Here is a 21373-nt window from a genome sequence, read left to right as displayed (position 1 = left end):
TGTAATCTTGAAAGTGCACACAAGAAAACATTTCTCAGCTTTCTTCCTCCTTGAGAGGCAGCCTTCCCCTGAAGTCTTCATTGAAACATAGAAAATTGAATATTTAATTAGATGGCTCTTTGGTGAACTTTTTGAATCAGAGACTGCCAGTGTGAGTGCAGACTCAACAACTGAGTCATTGGCACAGCTTCAGTAGGAGCGAGGTCTAAATAAAATTTGGGTTTGCTTTCACATGATGTGCATGCTCCTGATTGCTCCTTGCACAGGCCTCCATGGAGCTGAAACTAGGAAGACTATCCCCTTAGTTCTCAAGCTTTTGCAAATAAACTCAAGGGAGCTTTTCATCAGGGTATTGGACAAAAAGAAACAAGCTTTTCATCCATGTTTGTACTGTATATTCCAGCTAGTCTTTTGATGTGAATAGGTACTGGTCAAGGAGGGCATTTAAGCAAATTTTCTCTTTATGTACTTTGTTGGCAGTGCTTAGTGGTTGTTTCAAGGGTCAGGGCATACTGACCGCTGTCATGTGAAAGTAGTATTAATGAGCTTGTTATCCTAAAGTGAGCTTGCTTGTTATCCTAGAGTGAACTTGGTGTTGTATAAAAAGGAAAAAACAAGTTAGTATCTGCCATCAGTCATGAAGCAGACATCAGAAAGGTCTAAGCTGGAGGAACACTGTGAAATCCTGGCAACAGGACAGTGAACTGGACAGCATGAAGAGTTCGAGACAAAGCCTGAGGTGATGCAGTGTGCATGCCCACAGGATCTTTGGAGTTATATTTTTTCAGGATTGGGCAGAGGTCATGTTTTTGCCTCACTTTTGTAAAGATTTTGAGCCTTTCTTTATCCCAGTCTTGTGGGTGTTTTCCAAGGATCTTGTAGTACTAGTATAGTTTTTGCAAAACTGTTCCTCTTAATTTTTTGAAGATATGTTTGTTTTTAGTTTATCAAAGAAACAAAATTTAAGTATCACCACTTACAAACAGTTGCTTTTCAAAAGACTACAGCTACTAGCTCTTAACAGGATAATGCATAATTCACTGAATATCACAAACATTTTAACATGAAAACATTATTCTTGTTATAATTGTTCTAATAGTAGTTGCTACCGCAATTTTGAAGAAAGCATTAAAAGAACAGTCCTAACTGTTCTTTATTTATAATTCCTATTACAATTAGAAATATACCAGCTGGGAAATAGTAAGGAGGTAATTTAAGTTTAGGTAGCACAGTCTTCTCTCAGTCTGCATGGTATACTGTAATACTGTGATCCTATGTGCCTTGTCTGGGGTTGATAAAAGGATATATCCATGTGGAAGTTAAGTGCAGTGAAGCAGAAAAACTCTTGTTTTTTGCAGTCTAGCTTAAAGCAATCTAGAAAGCACTGCACACAAATTGTCTCTGCTTTTCCTGCAGACTACCATGACTGTAGAGTGTTTCAGTAAACTTGTTCTGTGTAAAACAGTGTTTTCAGAGACTATAGGGTGGTCTGCTGCTCCCAGCAGAGTGTCTGTGAAGGCAGCAGCTGTTCTATGTTCCTTTCCAAACTAGTGTCCCAAGAAATTCCACAAATAAATCAATGAAAAATTGACCCAAATTTATAGTACTGTTTGTTACATTGTATTTTTCATTAATATTTCTGTTGTCTGTCTACACAACATCTGTAGAAGACACTTGTTAAGAAAAAAGGTGTCCCTAGTGTGGGTGAGTTTTGTCATCAGCTGTTTGAATGGAAGAGTGAAGAATGGAGCATGAGGGGATGTGTGAGTGGGAGGTTTGTGGGCTGGGGATCAGGACCATTTAATCTCATGTCAGAATGTGGCTAGGTTTGAGTAAAAGCAGTGTATGTGACAAGCCATCCTACAAGACCTATGAGGCTGTTGCCAGCTGTAGTCTGCACGGTCATCTCATCATTTTTGGGGACAGATGAAAACAGCGTTAGAGTTGGAGAGTGCTTGGTGTGTAGTATCTAATTGGTAGTGTTTTGCTTTTAGTTGCCTTTAATTCATATTTGCTGAGATTTCAGCATGATTGTTAACTCTAATGTGAGGTAATGCAGGTAGTTTTTCCAGGTACATTGGCTGATCCTCTCTGTGGGAAGATACGCTCTAATTAGTAAGAACAGTGGAGTGAAGAAGGTAGGAAAGTTACATGTTCCTGTGGACCACAGATGCGGGTGGTGAAGATCACCTAACCCTTTCCACACCATCTTACCTTGTCAGAGCCTGCTCAGTGCCTTTGAAAAGGATTGTAGGCCCTTCTGGGCGTGAGGCAGAATCAAGCTGGGGAAATCACTTTCATCTCTAGTATCAGGGTGTTTTTGGCAGAGCTGTTACTCAGATGGCTCTCATCCTACCTGTATCCAACCTTCCCCAGCCCCATATCTGGGGTTGGTAACCCCTTTTTCTATCCCTTCTCAATCTGGGGAGGGGCACTGGGCCCAGCAGGGTTGTCTCCTGATCTGTCTGAGAGATGTAGCTGCCAGCCCATTGTTTAACAGCGTGGGGAGGAGGAGCTCACTTGCTGGGTAGCATGGTGCTGTCCACTGAGTGTGCTGGGGAGGCAACAGTGCTGTTCCATGGAGACTGTAGATAATGGTGACACTGCTCTACTTCCTTCCATCTTGCCACAAGCCACAGGAATGGTCAGACAATAGACAATAGACTGTGCTATCTCTGAAAAACATTTAGATCTTATGGATGTGTTTTGGCAAGCGTTGGGTTAAAGAATTTAAGGCATTACATTATTTATCTAAAGCATTAGCCTTAGCTAGTACACACAACCCCCCCATTTAGTCTTTATCTTCACATCTATACCTTGGTATATATAATTGAAAACATTTTTTCAGTGGAAAGTGAGGTTAATATTTTTTCAGCTAGAAAGCACCTTTTATCTTGTTAGCAGATTCTGTGGCAGCTGCTTGCAAATGCCACCACTTTGGAAAGTAAGAGTGGAAGGTGAAAAGTGAGTTGGATGATCCTACAAAGTGCAAGAATGGGGAAGCACAGTATTTTTAGCCAAAGACTGTAAGGCAAAGCCCTTCTTTGTGGCAAAGAACAGCATGAGGTCTTTCACAGTTGCATAAAGGAGTTTTACAAATAAGAAAAAAAAAATCTTTCACAAGGTCCAAACAGAGCAAGTAATGTGAGTGATATTCAATTAACCTGTTCAGAAATAGGGGTTAAGGTTGATAATTTATCTGTACTTTCAGACTGCCATTGACAAATTTCCATGCAAGATCCTATTCAGGAAAGATTGCATTAAGCAGGTGAAAAGCCTAAGAACTTAAGAAATAGATGATAAACGGCAGGAGTAAATGATCAGGCTTTTATCACTGTGGAAATTTAATATATGGATTCTCCAAATACTGTGTAATAGGGCTGCTGTTGAAAAATTGTTTTACAATCCTTAATTACTTATTTGTGTTAAAATGTTGTAAATGAATGCAGCTAGTTTAAGGGAGGGAGCAGACAATAACTGAGCAGTCAGTGAAAACATCTATGCAGTGTACAGAGGTCATTCAGCAAAGTAAGTGTCTTGGCATGTAAAATATTTTAATACCATTAAATACATTGGGTGCATTTCCTCATGGTGGGTGTTTTGTTCGGTGCTAGTTATCCCTCCCTGGACTAAACAGAAGTCCAGGAAGACCAGTGGGAGTGAGTTCTTTTAGTTGAATGTATAAGTGAAAAAAGCCAGAATTGGTCAATTAACAGAAAAGATGCACAAATAGAGATACTACAGAAGTAATCAAAATTTACCATTTCTCATAAAGTAGAACAAAAGAATAGTTGATAAAATTGAAAAGCAAGAAATTTTAAAGCCCATGTAAAACAAACATCTCTCTCTTAAACTGCTGTTTGTCCATGGAGTGCTGCCATTTGTGCATGTCTGAAACGAAGACTTTTATTCTGGCTGGCATTAAATATATCCTGTGAGCAAGAGAGCACACTTGTGTAAGCAAAATTGCTATGTAGAGGGGAAATCTATTGTGTTGGGGCAGTTGGAAGACATTCCTTAAGCGAACAAGTTACCCAACAAATACAGTCCTTTCCTTTTCTCAAACTGTGACCATGATGGGAGGCAGGCGAGTGCCCTGGGTGGTGTGCAGGTGGGAAGGCATACGTCAGTGCCTGCGTTCCTGTATGCCCAGGAGATTTATCAGTGCAATTTAACCTGACATTCCAGGGAGTAGAAATATTTTGAAGTGGATGATTAAAGCATGGATTTGTATCCTCCCTGTATTTTCCATTGTTGCTGTAAGTCCTGGGGCTGTTAATTATATATATCGATCAAACAAAGTCTATGTGAGTGTCTAACATTTAAAGTGAAAGTCTAAGTCTTCCAGCGTCTGGGGCGAATTATTCTTTTCAGGCCTAACAAAGCTGGCAGAACTTCAGTTAAGGGAAGGGCAGAACAATGATGTGTTTCCACTGTGTTTTATGTAATTTGTGCACTTTATGAAGGGCTTGTATAATTATTTTATCCCTGAAAATATGATAGATATTTTTCTAATAGGTTTTGAATTAAATTTGCATTTGAATTGCATTATTTTCTTTCAACAAATACGTTGTTATCTTCGACTGAAATGTGGATCAAGGAATCACTTGAAACATAATACAGAAGTAGCGCTGCAGACCTTAGCAGCCTGAAAAATAATTGAAGTGAAGTAAGGAATGTTAACAAGCTCAAATGTCATCATCTTCCAAAAACTGACATTTAAGCTGATCCACATTCCCTCTCCTCCTTTATGTGGAATACAAAACCGCATACATTGTGGGGTAGCTAAAAGAAATGTTTGCTGGAGCTGGTTAAGAAACAGTGGACATGTTATTTTTGTATTAGCTCTTGTATAGCCACATATGTGTCTGTTTAAAAAAAACATGTAGTTTGTGTAGAGTAAAGATGTTGGGGGAAGGGATAATGAGTTCCTACTGAATACTAATTGCCTACAAGTTGTTCGGGGAGACTGAACTGAATGGAAGATTTGTTGTAAATTAGTCACTGGCTGTATTGTGCATTGCAGTGAGGTTAGAGCAGCGCTGTAAAGATGCCAGCTCTACAAAATCCTTATGATTCACTGTCTAACTTGGTGACTGTGTGAAGGAAAATATACTGTGCAGACTAAATATTGTTGGAAAAAGTGCTCCTCTAATGACAGTGTAATCTTCCTTATAACACTTTAAGCTTTAAGCTCACTTGAGCTAGAAAGATGGGAGTGACAGATTTTGAGTGGGTTATCTCTGCTTTTCCAGCTGCAACATCCCAAGGTCTGCCAAAGTTATAAACTCTGAGAGGTGGGGTATTGCTCTGCAATAATGTAGAGCTTTGATTAGTGCTCTTAGCTTGGTGTTAATCTTTGGCTTCTTTAATTCCAGCGTTTTGCCTGCCCTCCATTTGAGATCTTCTAAACCCCACTTTTAACGTGGAAACAAAGCTTTGCAATAGTTTGTTTGCTTTTGAGAAGTATTTTCTCATTCCATATTCTCCTTCTATTGTTTTCATTTACATCAAAATGGAAAGGTGAGTTAATGATTCATTGGCACACGGTGACCTTTCAAATAGCTCTGGACCACGATGCAACAGCTCAGCTCATACTTTAACCTCCTTGCTTCTGCCTTGATGTTTGCAGCCCGATCTGTCTACATGCCTGGACGCCTGAAGAGAGCAAACATTTACAGCTTCTCCCTCCCCTGTGTTTAGTGGGGAATTTGATCCTTCTTTGTCCATTCCTTTATTGCACATCACTCTTAGGCTTGACTTGCTATTGAGAACAACAAAGTGCAACTTTGGGAATCTGCTCTCTGTTTATTTAGCACAAAAATGGACTCAGATTCTGATTCACCTTTTAATTACTCTTGGCCTTCCTTACCTAAAATGAGGATTCGAAGAAGGGCATCCAAACCAGGTAGAAAAAGCTATCTTCTTTTAAATGACTCTTGCTTTATAGCTCTACCTCTTTTTAATTGTCTGATTCTGTGCAGGTGGCTGTAAACAGCTTGTATGAGGTAGATTTTCTTCCTATGAAAAGTCCACCTCACTGTTTCTTATGCTCTTTTAGATAATGGAGTTGGGATGTTTTTAAGTAAAAAGGAAGTATTTTCTACAGATTATGTACTGTTCTTTACAACTGTTTGTATTTCTTTACTCTCTTGAGGCTTTTTTTTCCCCTTCTTGTTGTATGTGTAGCTCTCACTGAACAATTCTGACACCCTGAAGCTGCATGGCATGGCAGCGGCTGCAAAAAGCTCTGCTGGTTGCAGTTGTTTTCATTTAGGGAGAATTTGGTAATTAAACTTTGCTTCAAAAGCTAACAGGATTTTTCTTCTTTTTTTTTTTTTTTTTTTTTTTTTTTTGTTATTATGTACAAAAGTCTTACCAGAATGAAGAGAAAAATTTTTTGCTATCTGCAAAAGAAAATGAAAAGGGTCAGTTACTGGTTTTGGTTGCAGGGTCACTTACTGTCTTTGCATGGTTAGACATTATCCTTCTTTGTGCAGAAGTCTTTTGGAGGTAAGCATTATGAATGTTGTCAGTATGCTAAAGAGAGTTTTAAGGAGGCTAAAAGGCACTGACCAGCAAGTTTATGTTAGGAAGAAATATGACAGAAAGCTTTAATGGGGAAAGATAAATTTTTACTATATTTAAAAGAAAAAAAATGAAGAGAAGAATTGGAAAAAAAATTAATTTGTACTTTTTTCATAGAACTGGGGTTTTTTGTGTTTCAGAAAGGGAAAAAACACAAGTCAGAGAAGTAAGATGCATCGCTGTCATTAAACTCAGTAAACCAAGAGAATCATGTCTACACAGACGTGAGACTTTGACCTACTTTTTGGAGTGAAAAATGTGTACAGGATGCAGGTTTTTATGTGCAAGACATTTCCTCAACTTTTTATGTTTATTCATGGGGATATCCAGTATTTCCCCAGTACATAGGAGTTTCTGCATTGTGTGTGGATGCACATGGGATTTGCAAAGAAGATGAAATGAGTTGCAAGTTGCACAGTGCGTGGTTCTCTCAGTCTCTAACAGGGACTCATTTTGTCTGTAAATGCTGTAGCTGTGAACCCATCCTTCATTCACTTTTGTTTAGACAGCTTTTTTTTTTTTTTCAATACTTCACCTGTTGTAAAGAACTGGATACAGATGTGGTGTTTGCATATTACAGAATTGTTTTCCATCCCTGTTAATAGTATACCAACATATGTGGCTTGTGTGTACCACTGACCGTATCTGTGGAGTTGTTGAAGCAAAAAGGTGCTTGTTTTAGTGGTAAAGTTCAAGGGTTCACTTGAACATTGGGGGACTGAAATTCTGGCTCCCCATGGGGTGGAAGTGCTTCTTCAAGGAGACAGCAGGTTCATGATCTAAGCTCATGATCTGTGTTTTTTTTCTGGTAGAATCAGAACATGCCAGTTGATCCTGGCATGCAGGTGTGGGGCATATAGCTCGTGGTTGCATTTCTGTCATGTAGGGGCTCAGGTCTCAGTGAGGTTTGCAGTGCTGGAAACAGTTCAGGGTTCTTCCAGCCCACTCCAAAAGCCATGAAGTCGGGTATGTGTGCTGGGTGCTCCAGCTGATCTGGACAAGGAATTTCAGTTGCCTCTGTTCCCCTCTGAAGCATTAGGCTTTTGGTTTCCTGGCCTGTGGCTGCTCCTCATGGGAGGCAGGGGAGCTGTGCAGACTGTCCCACTCTCTGGAATGGAGAGTCAAAAGTATAAAGTATCACACTCCACTTTGCACCATATGCATCAGTGTTTTCAGATTTTAACTTCCTTGAATGGTCCAAGGTTAGCTTTCGTCTCTGCTTGGGGACCTTCCAGACTGGGTGGCAAAGCCCCTGCCCTTCCCCTGAACCTCCTGGAGGCTGTCAGAAGGCAAGGGCAGGCTTCACACCTTTGGGACATACACTGCAGACTACCCACCTCCTGCTGAAGCTGCTATGCATGACATATTTAAAGAGTAATTAGGCTCAACAGAGAACATGACCATGACTCTGTCTTAGTGATTAGGCTAGGGAGAGGACCTAGTTTTTTTTCCTTGCTGCAAGACCCCAAATACATTTATTTTGTTCTTTTATGTGAAATCACCACAAGGCAGGTTTCTTCTCCCCTGCCTTTGCTCTGTATAGTTCTGCCTGTTCAGAGACAGTGACTCTCAGGGCCTTTTTGGGGGTTTTAAAAACCTTTAGGAGTGCTGAGAATATCTGTCTCTGACAAGTCTGTCCCACTGCACTGGGAGTTGCAGAGTCCACTCATGCGGAGTTAGGAAGTGAAACCAAGAGACCTATATCCACAACTTTATTTGTTGCATAAAATGAGACACCAACTTATTTTTGTTTGTATATTCATTTGTATAGTCGGTAAGGTGCCTTGTTCAGGGAGAGAGTCAGAACTGTGAATCCCATGTTAGAAATGGATGCTTTCTTACAGCCTGCATTTAGGTGACCAAGATTAATGTCAGTGATTGACAAGTGCCATTATTCATAGTGGATACTTTTGGACCACGTCTTGAACATCATTTGTAAGTCTGATCCTCCTCATGCAGTATATAGGAAACACAATGCTTTGATTTCTGCTTTATAGATTTACTGTTAAACTTCAGTTTTATGACAATAGCACTTCAATGTCCACCTTGCTTTACCTTCCATGTAGTGTTATTCATACATACTTGCTTAATTTTGCTGTCATGGGTAGTTGCACTGTTTGAATGAAGACCTAAGACACCTGAATTAGGGGTGCAGATCCCTCACTGGAAATGGTTATGTGGTCCACATCTACAGATATGCATGTCACTTAAGTTGGCCCCTTACTAGGAACTTCTTTAAGCTTCAGATTCAGCTAACAGCTTCTGGATTTAGGGCAGTATTTCTACAGTCCCACATGATCCATGTGCTTAGCTGTCTGTGTTTTTCATTGACTTCCAGTTATATATTAACCCCTGCTTAGATTGCTGGGGGTAAATATGATGAGCTCTCTGAAAACTATTCATTGTATCCAGAGAAGGGAATATGTAATCTCTTTCCTGGCTCTTGGCTTGGTCCTGTTGATGAATTTCACTGCTCTTTTGTTGTGTTCTCCCATAGAACGATTTAAGTTTTGATTTTTGTGAGAAAATAGTGAGTGTTATGTTCTTGCAATTTCCTGACATAGGTCATTCAAAGCTATACATTTTCTTATGCCAACATAAAGCATGCTTTACATTATTGCTATGATCATGTGCTTTTTAAAGTATAAAGTATAAAAAGTTAAAGTATAAGCTTTTGTGCCTGGTGAAATGTGTAGCATTTGCTGTATAACTACAACATTACAGAAGATGTAGACAACTTGTGCCTAGTTATTTGTTGGTCAGGTCTTTTATTTTCTCCAAGTTTGGAGATTATTCTTCCCACCACTGCATCTGAATAATGCATACAACTTCCTTGACTTTTATCAAGCAGAGGGCAGAGAGCCACAAACTCAACTAAAGGAGGCATGTCTTAGTTTTATTCTTTTTCAGTGGTAACAGTATAGACTTAGAAAGCCTTCAGCTTTGGCAGGAGCATAAGCTTGGTGAGCTGTGCTTGCTAGGTTGCTTGAGTAACAAAGACATTTCTGCTTGATAAGCATCTTGAAATCCATTTCCAATACCTTACAGAGCCAAAAATCTTATGGAACACCTTTGGCAGTTTACTCTGGCTGTCTTGTCTATCTTTTCACAAGCTGTGTTGATTTTTTACATCTGCAATGACAATAAGCCTTTTGAATGCCTAGGGGAGATTTTTGAGACATGTTGTTTGAAGATGCATTTTGTTAATATTCCTCATCTTTCAGGCAAAGACAATCTCGCTGTATATTATTAGTGGTATCCAGCACTGCAAACTGTATTTCTGCTGATCTTAACCTGGTGGGAAAGGTCTGCTGATGGTTGCTGTAAGATCAAGAGGACGTGTAATCAGCAGGGTGGGCTGGAGAAAGTTAGTGAGGCTGTAGGAATGCAGTGTGTGATACGGACATTTGTGAGAATTTTGTTACTTTTTAACCTAGGTGGGCCTGTCTGGTGAAAATAAGTTACTAGAATAGTCAATGTGCAATTAATATTGCTCTCCCCTGCATTCAGCAAAGTCTTTAAATACTTCTTGTGTTACAAAGGTAGTTTGATGTAGTCATCCCTTCACACGTTTGCAATAGAGGGAGGAGAGTGGGAGTAAGGAGGTAAAGTGGGGTGACATTGCCATTGGATTCAATGGTCTTGAAGGTCTTTTCCAACTTATACTATTCTATGATTCTGTGAAGCCCAAGATAACTTGCTAGCTTTTGTCTGTTCATTTTAAACCCCAGTGAATAAACATCATTTAGACATATCACCTTTAACAACAGACTATCTTGAGTTTTACCAGGATAACATATGGCATTTAACAGTGATAAGCATTAGAGATCTACAGACCGAAAATACTGCAGATAACGTATTCTGATACAGTTTGCTATATTTGCAGTAGCTTTCTCCAGAATTTGATACTTAGGTTGATACTCTCTTACAGAATTTTAAAATAATGTAAAATGCATTATTAGAAGTTGCTATATAAATCAAACTTTTAAGTAATAGGGGGATTTGGGGTGTTTTTTGGTATGTGTAATTAATTGAGAAGTTCATTAAGTGACTGTGGAGACCCAATGTGGCATCCCACCCTCAAGGGGAAGGGAACATGCGAGATGCTCATAGATGCTCATGGTCAGAATAAATGGAAAAAGTCAGAGAGTCCACAGAAACTTATGAAGTTTTATTAGGAAATTACAATCTTGTCATGAAATTGTTGTAAGCTAGTTCCTGATCTCCTCCGGTAAGTGCATAGCAATGAGTTTTGGGTAAGGGGTAGGGTGTAGGGGAAGAGAGACAGGAAGATGGATGAAAGAGGGTGAGAGAGAAAGAAAGGAAGGGAGAAAGAGAAATCAAAAGTTCTGACTTCAGAATGGATCCAGCTGATGGGATGTCCAGGTTGTGGGGGTACTTTTTTATAGATAGGTTTTTCCCCACCCTGGAGCTAAGTTTCTTGCTTTCTATGCAAATTAGTTATCATGCACAGTCCATTCTTCTAGACTTTTCTGGAAATGGGGACTTTGGGGTTCTTGGGTGATCTTGGTCCTCCGCTGTGGTCCATATCTTTTTCTCAACCTCATTTGCTCATCTGTTCTTTACTGTATTGTGTTTGTCTCCAGAATCCAGAACATTTGTTCCAAAAAAGTGCTGCCCTACCTCCTATGGCCCACCTCTCCAGCCGCATCCTGTTCTGTCTCACACTGGTTATTACCAACAATCCTTGGTTGTCTTCACAACCATCCAGCTATCAGTGTTTGAGACATACACATCAGCTCCCTTATCTTCTAAGCTTCTACACTCCAGCAGTGGAGACTCTTGTTGAGGTCAAGAAACTGCCTCCTTAGGCTGAGGTTTTCACCATGGTGAGGGAATCCCTAATGCTTGGGCTGTTTTTCAGGGCTGTGCATTGAAACTTTGCAGCCTAGAACTGGAGCTGTACACCACGCTTGTGGTTGTACCCAGTGGGTTTATTCACGAGTGGGAGCACAGGCTGGGGTAGGTATTGAACAAAGAAGAAGAAATGGAGAGCCTCACTTTAGAGTCTTGTCAGCTGTAGGCTTCTTGGAACATGTGGCAAGTGTTAGGCAATTATGAAGTGGACAGGTCTTTGAGTGGTCACACAAATATTACTCAAATTGTAATGCTAAGATTTGGTGCTTAATGTTTGACGTTGCCATTTTTCTGACAGTATATATACATGAGAATGAAATGGTTTGAGATGTAATGCCATATTTTCCATAATTTTTTTTTCCAGAGCACAGACACTCTACCCTTGATGTTCTTAGGAAATTGAAGTCTCCCCCTACTTTCTTCACTGCAACCAGACTTTCTGCCATGCTGAGTGGAAGTGATGAAGTATATGCAAACTGCATGGTAGTAGACCAAGTAAGCTTATATTTGAACTTTTGGCAAATTTTTCTTCATCTTCTGTTTATTTATTTGCATAATAGTAGGATCTTCTGGATGTGTCAGCAGTGCTGTGTTGTCAGTTAGTAAAGTTCTAAAATAAAACCAGTAACACCTTACTGTATTTTGTAACCTATTTATAAGGTTCCTGTTAACAATTTCAGTTGAAGACAGAAATTACTCTTCCTAGCCTGTATGGAGAACCCTAAGGCAGCTCTTCCTGTCTCTTCTGTGTGTTCGTGAGCTAAACAGCGTGTGCTTCTTTCTAAGAAACATGAACAATATAACTCGATCTTGTGCAGTTCAGATTTCTGAATTCTGTGTACACTCGTAGCAGGGAGGAATTTGATGTTGCTGGATAATTTCAGAAGTTAATTATAAGCTCAGAGCAAACCTTATATGCTCAATAGAAATAAGATATTGCCGAAAAGATGAAGTTGATGTCCTGCAACTGCCATGGAAAAGTCAGGAGTTTCTGACTTAGTATTCCTGTTTCTGAGTTGTTACCAACACTGGAGATGACCCAAAGTGTCCAGAGCAAATTGTATTTGACATCACTGTGCTGCATCTGAAATCATCACACTCAGATATCATAATTGGGGCAAGGAGAACTAGTCCAGCTCCTGTGTATGGTGGTTGTGTCTAGCCAAATGGTGCAAGATTCTGATGGTACAAAGCTATTTTTCAGTGATGGTTTAAGTGATCTATTTATTTGTAACTTGCTGTTGGCTCTCCCTGGGCTGAAAGTTGGAATATAGGAGTAAGAAATTATCAGATCATGATGTTAGAAGTCTAAGATTTTGCAAGTGTGATTTTTTTTCTCTCTTTTTATAGTCTCCCCTCCCACCCCCATTCCCTGAAACACTTCACCCACTGCATTCACTGTAGATCCAGTTAATTGTGACAGCTGAGATGGAAGCTTAAGTCAGAGGCCAAGTGTGTTCAAAATGCACCAAAAGTTATAGAAAAATGCATGTAATAATGACCCAGGAGTAAGCAGCTGTCAGGGAGACTGTAATGTACATTTGATTTTGAATAAGGAGATTGGAAAGACAGAGCTACAGGACTGCATCTCCATTACAGATGCAGATGTTACCCAGGTATATTGCTCAGGGGTCCTTCAGCTTGGATTGCTAACCTTTGCTCAATGTGGCCACAGTAAATTTTGTTAAATTGCTGACTGGGGCCAAGTTCTCCCTTAACCACTACTCAGCAGGAACCAGAGTGGCTGCTGGAGAAGGTCCCTCTGGTGCTGCCTAGGCGGGAATAACTTTGCAGGGAGGAACAGCCGTGTAAGACGTGGGAAAAGCATTTTACCACTGTGCATCTCATCTGCACAGCACAACAGAAGTATTTCCAGATCTGCATGTGCCATATCTATGAATGCGTATGTGGGCTGCTCTAAGAATGCCAGCAGGTCTTTCTGTCTTTTACTAAGAGAAACATAATTAAGATGGGGGTGAAAGCATATCTCAAGAGAGATGGGAGAGGATGAAGTCAGCAATCTGAAAGACCAGGGCTTTGGAGACGCTTGCAATCCTTCCTTTATTCTTACTTTTATACATGTGCTTTTCAGAGACTGAATGTTTTTGCTGGCAGTGTGACTTTTCAGTATTATTCAGTTTGGGTTTAGATGACAATAGCCTCTACCTAAAAGACTAACAATGAACTGTGTTTTAGTATCTTCTGCAGAGTCAACAGGAGAATTCAAAGAATTTTTACCAGAGACTAAATTCTCATCCCCGTACCTGAGAAAAAAGAATTCCCAACTCCATTTTTGTCTTTGTGCAACATGAGGGGTGCTTCATGCCCATAATTGCTTAATGGCAAAAAATAAGAGTCTTTTCCCTTCCTGCCCTGGAGAAACTCCATTCTAGGTCATTTTTATTTGTCTGAAAGCTTAGGAAACTAGTGATGAAAAATTAAAAGTGCATGATTTTTAGGCTGATTTTTCCAAATTAAATTGCATTTGAATTCTTGTCCATATGTCTCCCACACTAATGTATTATGCATATTTTTTGCTTGACTCAAGGCTATTTTTAATAAATTCTATAAATATATGCATCAGTACATTTAGTAAAAGGTGTAGATATGAGGGAGAAATTTAGTAATAGTAATAGTAATTCATAGTAATAGCATAGTAATAGCAAATAGTAATTCATTGCTATTCTAATTAGGGAAAAAAGTAATGAAAGGTATAGAACCTCTTAGCCATGTAACTTGCCTTTAATTCATGTTTTATAAAAAGTAATAGGGGAAAAAAACCCACAAAACACATATCCATAAATAAAATGGCAAACTATTGTGGTTCTTGTTTCCTGACAATACATCTTGTTATTGCCTCTTACCAGCATTCATTTTTACCTACAGACTGGAGATTTAAAGACTAACTACATTCATGGAGATGGTGTCAGCAGTGAAATGTGTCTGAATCCTACCAACTCAGTCCCGATGGCTAAGAGCTCTTCGTCTCCCTCCCTTGAGGAGAATGATCAATATATGTATGTTCCGAATGAAGGAAGTCAAAGACCAGGATTAAGACATACCATTTCACCTTCTCGTCTGTATCTAGCAGACTCATATCTTCCGTTCAAGACCCATGGATTTATTAAGGATAGGGGCCAACTTTATGCTGACATGAAAAGAAGGTATGGAATTGACTTGATAATATGGCCAGAATAAGGAATATTTATAATCAGCTTTTAATGTCAAAAGATGAAGCAGAATCTGGAGCAATAAATACTTTACTGAGGCAAAATCACTGTTTTCCATCACTGATATTTATTGTCCTAATGATCTGTTTCATAAAGTAGCTATGAAGACATTTTTAACCAATAAAAGTGTCCACTTTTTTTTTGACAAATGGATACTTTTATACCATTTTTCCTTGTATGTACATACTCCTACAAAAAAAGAATCAGCCCTTTCACTGCCATTGTATCAGTTTTGTCAGAAACCAGAATTTCACTATGGTTTTTCTCAGTAATATTTTCCATTAAGAAAATAGTCCAAAATCCATGGAAGTCTCTGAGAATCTTTCCATTCTTTGCCTTGGCCTATGGGAGGACCAAGTTATTTCTGTTTGCATATATATTTTTTATCTCAAAAGACATAGTGCAGAGTACAACTGTTTCTGAAAGGTTCAGATTGTTTTCTACTCCTCTGCTGGTACTTAAGGATTGCTGGCAAAAGAGCCATTTGTCTGAGGAGCCTCATACTTTAAGCCAGGAGCCTGGCATTAGGTCATGGTGAGAACTTGGCTTCAGAAATTCAGAGAACTTTGAAGATGAAACTATAATTTTGATTTTAACAATAAGCCATGAAATAAGTTCCTTCTTGTACAGGAGGAAATTTGAATCTTGTTCCCACCTTTCAAGAGTGTTAGGACTAATTGGAGATAGCCTATGTAAAAACATATCAGATCTGTGTAAAAATATTCAGCAAGTAGTAATATCAGCCAGTTGTTAATTGAAGTGGGCAATAAAATTTTCTTTACCTTCATTATGAGTTTCTTCGGCAACTATAAAGTCCCATTAGGAGGATTCTTCAACATAAATAATACAGTAAGTGTCAGATGAAGATTTTTTCTTTCCCAATCTTCTTTTTTTATTTTTTTTTTTTTTTTCTTTTTGCTAGCTATAGGGATATCATGTAGATTATTCTTCTTATAGTAACCTACATGATCTAAGCTTCCTCTGCCTCTAGTCAGAAACATTTTTATCCTATACATTTTTAGGTACTCCCACCCTTTTTAAGACCTAGGTCAGGTACCTGTATCAGAACTTTAAGAGTGTATATGAATTTCCAGAGACATATGTGAGTGATAAAAATATTACACATAAAATAAGACTACCAGTGTGTAATTATATTTTTAAACCAGCTTTTTGTGTCAGAAAAATTCCCCGAGTAAGTTACCCCCAGTAAGTCATAGATACTTATCTGTTGACAAAGGCATGTATTGCTTTTACAATTTTAACATGTAACTGATAACGCATTTAAATAACTTGGTTCTGAGACATCACGTGGGCTATTATTAGGAAACATTGTGAAATACTGTCTCCAGATTTGTAATAAGGAAGTAGTTTCAGACAGTATTGATAGATCTGTGCTTCGACAAAGTAGTGGTGTGTGAAGGAATTTTTATGCTATTATTCCTGGTAGGAGCCCTAGCTATTTAGAAATACCACACATAATTTAAAGTTTTATGTTTGAAGGTTGGAATGTTATTGCAAGCAGTCAACCATTCCTTCCAGTTACTCTGATCAAGAGGCTATAACCTTGCCTTGTTAACTTGCAGGTAACAGGACCCATCCTGGGAAACCCTGGTACTGCTGAGAAACCTTAGGGCACTCTTCTGCTCAGGAACTTTTGCCAATCAAGTAGAGTCTAGGTATTTGGTGTATTGATGTAGCCAGAGGTTTTTCAGTCTGTTTGTAGTTCTATGTGTTTTTAAGTTTGTGTCTTTTGAAAAGAATTTTATAAACTGTCTTAGACCCTGTTGATGTTTTTCTCTTTCACCCTCCATCATAAAGTCACAGATGTAGAAAAAATATCTCTGTGAACAGGCACATCATGTCTTTCAAATATACAAACACACAAAATATCCATCTGTATACCGTGTATCTTAATACTGAAATCTGAGCTAATTGTCTGAGTTCTTATTATCATCTATATAGAGAGGAAGGTTCATGTGTGGAACAAAGCACCTCATTTCAAGGCAAATGCTGAACATGGGTCTAAAAATCGTCCTTCAGAGATGGCTGGCTCTGGGGGGAGTCTGCATGATCATTGGTGATACTGATATCTGCACTGCAGGTCTACAAGGCTGGGTCAGAGGAGTCCTGTACAGTAACTGAGTACCTGTGTTCTGGTACTGGTAATCACCTGGACACAGCTCCAGGTGATTTGCAGACCTGAGAGAGGCCTCAGAGCATGACTTAACTGACATAATGATGGTGATTTGGGTTGTCACTGATGAGCATTCAGCAGTATCTTTATCTTTTGCATGAAGGTTGAGATAAATTGTTATGAGGAATTCAGGGAAATTAAAGACTTTGTTGTCTGCTTCAGTTCAAGCCTTGATGACCTTGAAGTAGATGGTGGAAGTGGAGGTGCTTTGGACAGATCCCATATTTACTACCCTCCCCTCGGCTCTTCAGAGGCCATGGCTTCTAGCAGAGATGGATTAGACTTATCTACAGGTCTGCAGCCCAAGGTATTTGATACTGTCTTGGTTTGAATTGTTTTCCTTTTAAGTAAATCACTGAAACTATGTGAGAAATATACTAATCTGAAGAGGAGAAATGAGTTCCCAGTTGGCACTGCTAGGGTCAACAGAGAGCACTCATACAGGGTTGTGAAGCTGAAACTCCCTGACTGTGGCTGGGCTGGGCAGCAACTGTGGAAATAGTCCATCAAACATTTGCTTCGACTTTAAAAAACCCCATCATTTGTCAGAAGTATTTCAAAGGAAATATCTCAGGTTCAGTGAATCAGCATTTTCTAACCAAAACATATTTAGTGAGGAAATTTTTAACCAGCTGTAGTTATGTGAAAGAGTAACAGCTTTGTAAAGTGTAACAGCCTTGCTACCTGTTTTAAAACAATTTCTACACTGAAGGAAATTCAGTTAGGTTTTATACATTGAGCAATGCAAATCTCTCCTCTTTGTTAGTTTTCTGAAGTATCCTGTCTACGTTACCTTTCATTAGACCATGCTGCCATTTCTGAGATCTTCAGACACATATAGAGTTATTTTTAATTTGTAAAGATTCTTTATGGTTTTTTTATGTTCACTTGTTGCCACTGTAGAGCTTTATCTGACCTTTAGCAAATGATTACATGAAGGGAGAAAAACAGTTCAGCATAAACCCTGAATTCTTTTATGGCTACTTTTAAAAGCAGTAAAGTAAGCACTTTACAGGAGTTTCAGGAGTAGGCTCTGTTGAAATGTAAATGATCCATCAAAAATTAGGGGATTTTCTTTCAAGCCTTACTGTTGACATATTTGGGGATTGGGAAATATTTTCATACACAATAGTAATAAAAGAAACCAAACAAACAACACAGAAGAAAGAGAAAGAGGTCAACTCCTTAATTTAGAAACTCTGACATCAGTAATTATCATGCCATGGCCTTGGTCTCCATGAAGTGTTCTTGAGGTATTAAAGTGCTAAGATTAGTGCCTCCATTGGTAAAAGAAGTCAGCTTGGTCATCAGATATAATGGCCAACAACACTGTTTGGATGTGGCCTGTCATCAAACTGGAGAAGACTGTAAGCTTTCTCTTAGTCTAACTTGCACACACAAATTATTTCCTCTAACATACAAAAATTTACCGTGATGGAAGTATGACAGACTTGCTAAGAATTCACATGAAGTCATCACAAATTGTACTTCAACTCAAAGATTTAATGAAACCAGGAAAGTGTATGTGTGTGGTCAGCTGCCTTTCTTTCAGAAATTTTGTGACTGATTTTTCTGTTGCTGATGCTTTTCAAAATGACAGTTTTAATTTGTTGCAATTTCTTGTAGGAATGCACAATGTTTGAGATTCGGTCACGCTCCTATTCCTGCTCATCACCCAAAGGCTTGGTAGGAAGACCTCGCATTCTTCGGGACTTTGCAGTTCGGGATTCAAATGAAGGTCAGGCTTTGCACAGCCTCATCCCATACCTGCCTGCTTCAGGCCCAGTGCTGATGGCTTTACTCAGGCCTGTCTTGTACACAGCTCACCAGTGTGTGGGTCCAGTAGCCTTTAGGTAGCCCTACTGTTGTCCCTCACTCTCCTCCCATCTACAACCCTGTCATGCCCTCCCCCTGATCTATCTGCTGATCCTTGGGAGGGCACACAAACTGAGAGAGCAATAACCACAAGAAATAATGCAGTTAAGAGCAGTAATCTTCTTTCTGGAAGATTCTCACCCCAGCATCCTGCTGAGTGCCTGACAAAGACCAAGACCAAGAGGAAGCTCAGGATGACACAGAAGAGATGTCTGAGAGGGCAGGGGACTCCAGCTTCCAAAAGACCCTAGGGAGTCTCTGAAACAGAGATGGGCGGTAGTCATCTCCACAGGCGGGGGAACAAAACCCACCCTCTTCATTAAGTGGAGTCAGAGATGTTTCTGCAAGAAGCTTGTAATTTTTCACAAATTCTTTCTGACATGCGTTCTTTCTAGACAGTTTCATATTTAGAAGGAAACCCACACTTTTCACAATGAGGGTATGGGTTATGTTTGAAAACCATGTGAAGTGCGAAATGCACATACTGTGCTTTTCATACAACTCACATCAGTTAAAAACCACCTGCATTTCAAGAGGCTTTACCTCTGTCCCTATAACCCTGTCAGTAGTTATACTTCCAGCTTGTCTTTTGCTCCAGCATACCTTTAGTGGTCCAGTTGTCCAGAGCAAGAGGCAGGACATGTGAGTTACAGGGAACCAGATGGGATGAACACCCAGAGAGGTTGTGAATGCCCCATCACTGTAAGTGTTCAAAGCCAGGTTGAATAGGTCTTGGGCAACCTGGTCTAGTAGATGGCAGGCGTGCCCATGGCAGGGGGCTTGGAACTAGGTCATAGAGTCATAGAATTATTAATGTTGGAAAAGACCTCCAAGATCATTGATTCCAACCTTTCACTGAACACTCCCATGTCAACTAAACCATAACATTAAATGCCACATCTAGTTGTATATTGAACACTTTCTGGGATGGTGACTCCACCACCTCCCTGGGCAGCCCATTCCAGTGCTTCTCTATACTTTCAGTGAAGAAATTCTTCCTGAGGTCCAAGCTGAACCTCTGCGGCACTACTTGAGGCCATTTTGTCTTGTCCTCTTTTGTTTTGTCTCCAGTTGCCTGGGAGAAGAGGCTGACTCCCACTTGTCTACAACCTCCTTGTAGGAGTTGTAGAGAGTGATAAGGTCTCCTTTGAGCCTCCTTTTCTCCAGATAAAACAACCCCAGCTCCTCAGCTGCTCCTCATATGACTTTCTCTCTAGACCCTTCTCCAGATTCATTGCCCTTCTCTTCACATGCTCCATCAAGTCCAATGTCCTTCTTGCAGTGAGGGTCCCAAAACTGAATACAGGATTTGAGGTGTGGTCTCACCAGTGCTGAGTACAGAGGAACAAGCACTGCCCTGGTCCTGCAGGCCACACTATTGCTGATACCGGCCAGGATGTCACTGGCTACCTTTACCACCTGGGCACACTACTGTCTCATATTCATCTGATGTCAGCCAGCACCCCCAGATCCTTTTCTACTGGGACACTTTCAGCTACTCCTTCCCCAGCCTGTAATGCTGCCTGGGGTTGTTGGGACCCAAGTGCAGGACCCAGAACTTTGCCTTATTGAATTTCGTGCTGTAGGCCTTGGCCCATTGATTCAGCCTGTCCAAATCCCCTGTAGAGCCTTCCCACCCTCAGCAGGTCAACACTCCCATCGAACTTGGTGTTGTCTGTGAACTTACTGAAGGTGCACTCAGTTCCCTCATCCAGATTGCCCATAAAGGTATTAACCAGGACTGACCCCAGTATTGAGCCCTGGGTAACACCACTGGTAACCAGCCACCAGCAGGGTCCAACTCCATTCACCACCACTCTCTGGGTCCAGCTATCCAGCCAGTTTTTAACACAGCCATGTGCTAAGTTAAAAGCTGTCCAAGCCATGTGCTGCCAGTTTCTCCAGGAGAATGCTGTGGGAGACAGTATCAAAGGCTTTACTGTAAGTCCAGGTAGACAACAGCCACAGCCTTTACCTCATCCATTAGGTGGGTCACTTGGTCTTAAAAGGAGATCAGCTTAGTCAAGCAGGACCTGCCTTTCCTAAACCCATGCTGTCTGGGCATGATGCCCTGGTTGTCCTACACATGCCAGGTGGTCAGATTCAAGATAATCTGTTCCATAACCTTTCCTGGCACCAAGGTCAGGCTGACAGACCTGTAGTTCCCTGGATCTTCTTTGACTCAGAAGAATGTAGGTGAGCATCACACTTGCCAACCTCCACTCGCCTGGGACTTCCCTGGTTAACCAAGGCTGATGATAAAGGATGGAGGATGGCTTGGCAAGCAATTCTGCCAGCTCTCTCCATGCCGTTAATGATCTTTAGGGTCCCTTCAGACAGTAAACATAAACATTCTATGATTCAAGGACACTGAATGTGAAAACATGCAAAATTGTGGAAATAGTATCATTAGCTTTGAAATCATTTAACTTTAAAAGCTGTTGTCAAGGTGAGACATACAATGACTGCAAACCTCTTTTGTCCTTAAGAAACCAAGTTGAGTTGTGCAGCAAATAACTTCTTTGCTGTTGCTCAAATTCACTGTAAGATTTCATGTCCCCTTGTAAGGAGGAGTATGTACTAAGCATGCAGCTGTGTTGTATTTTTC

General features: G+C 40.1%; 1 protein-coding gene across 9 annotated transcripts in view; it reads left to right on the top strand.

Annotated features, from left to right (window-relative positions):
- The window catches only part of ARHGEF28 (Rho guanine nucleotide exchange factor 28), a 69455-nt gene that overhangs the window by 1612 nt on the left and 46470 nt on the right, over positions 1–21373 (top strand). For 7 of the 9 annotated variants that reach the window (XR_007630584.1, XM_050329608.1, XM_050329613.1 and 4 more), the window contains exons 2-5: positions 11831–11961; positions 14353–14630; positions 17053–17197; positions 18517–18628. Coding sequence is in view for 8 of the 9 variants with exons in the window: in XM_050329608.1 (XP_050185565.1) it covers positions 11831–11961; positions 14353–14630; positions 17053–17197; positions 18517–18628 (666 nt within the window). In the remaining variant the exon portion in view is untranslated. Of the gene's footprint in view, positions 1–5823; positions 5909–11830; positions 11962–14333; positions 14631–17052; positions 17198–18516; positions 18629–21373 lie in introns of those variants that run through there. The other 2 variants (XM_050329607.1, XM_050329611.1) reach the window with 2 other exon arrangements.

Source organism: Myiozetetes cayanensis, unplaced genomic scaffold, assembly GCF_022539395.1.
Source record: "Myiozetetes cayanensis isolate MyiCay16 unplaced genomic scaffold, myiCay2020 scf4, whole genome shotgun sequence".
NCBI lineage: Eukaryota > Metazoa > Chordata > Aves > Passeriformes > Tyrannidae > Myiozetetes > Myiozetetes cayanensis.
The sequence above is the reverse complement of the archived record's forward strand: the minus strand, read 5'-3'. Positions and strand labels throughout refer to the sequence as shown.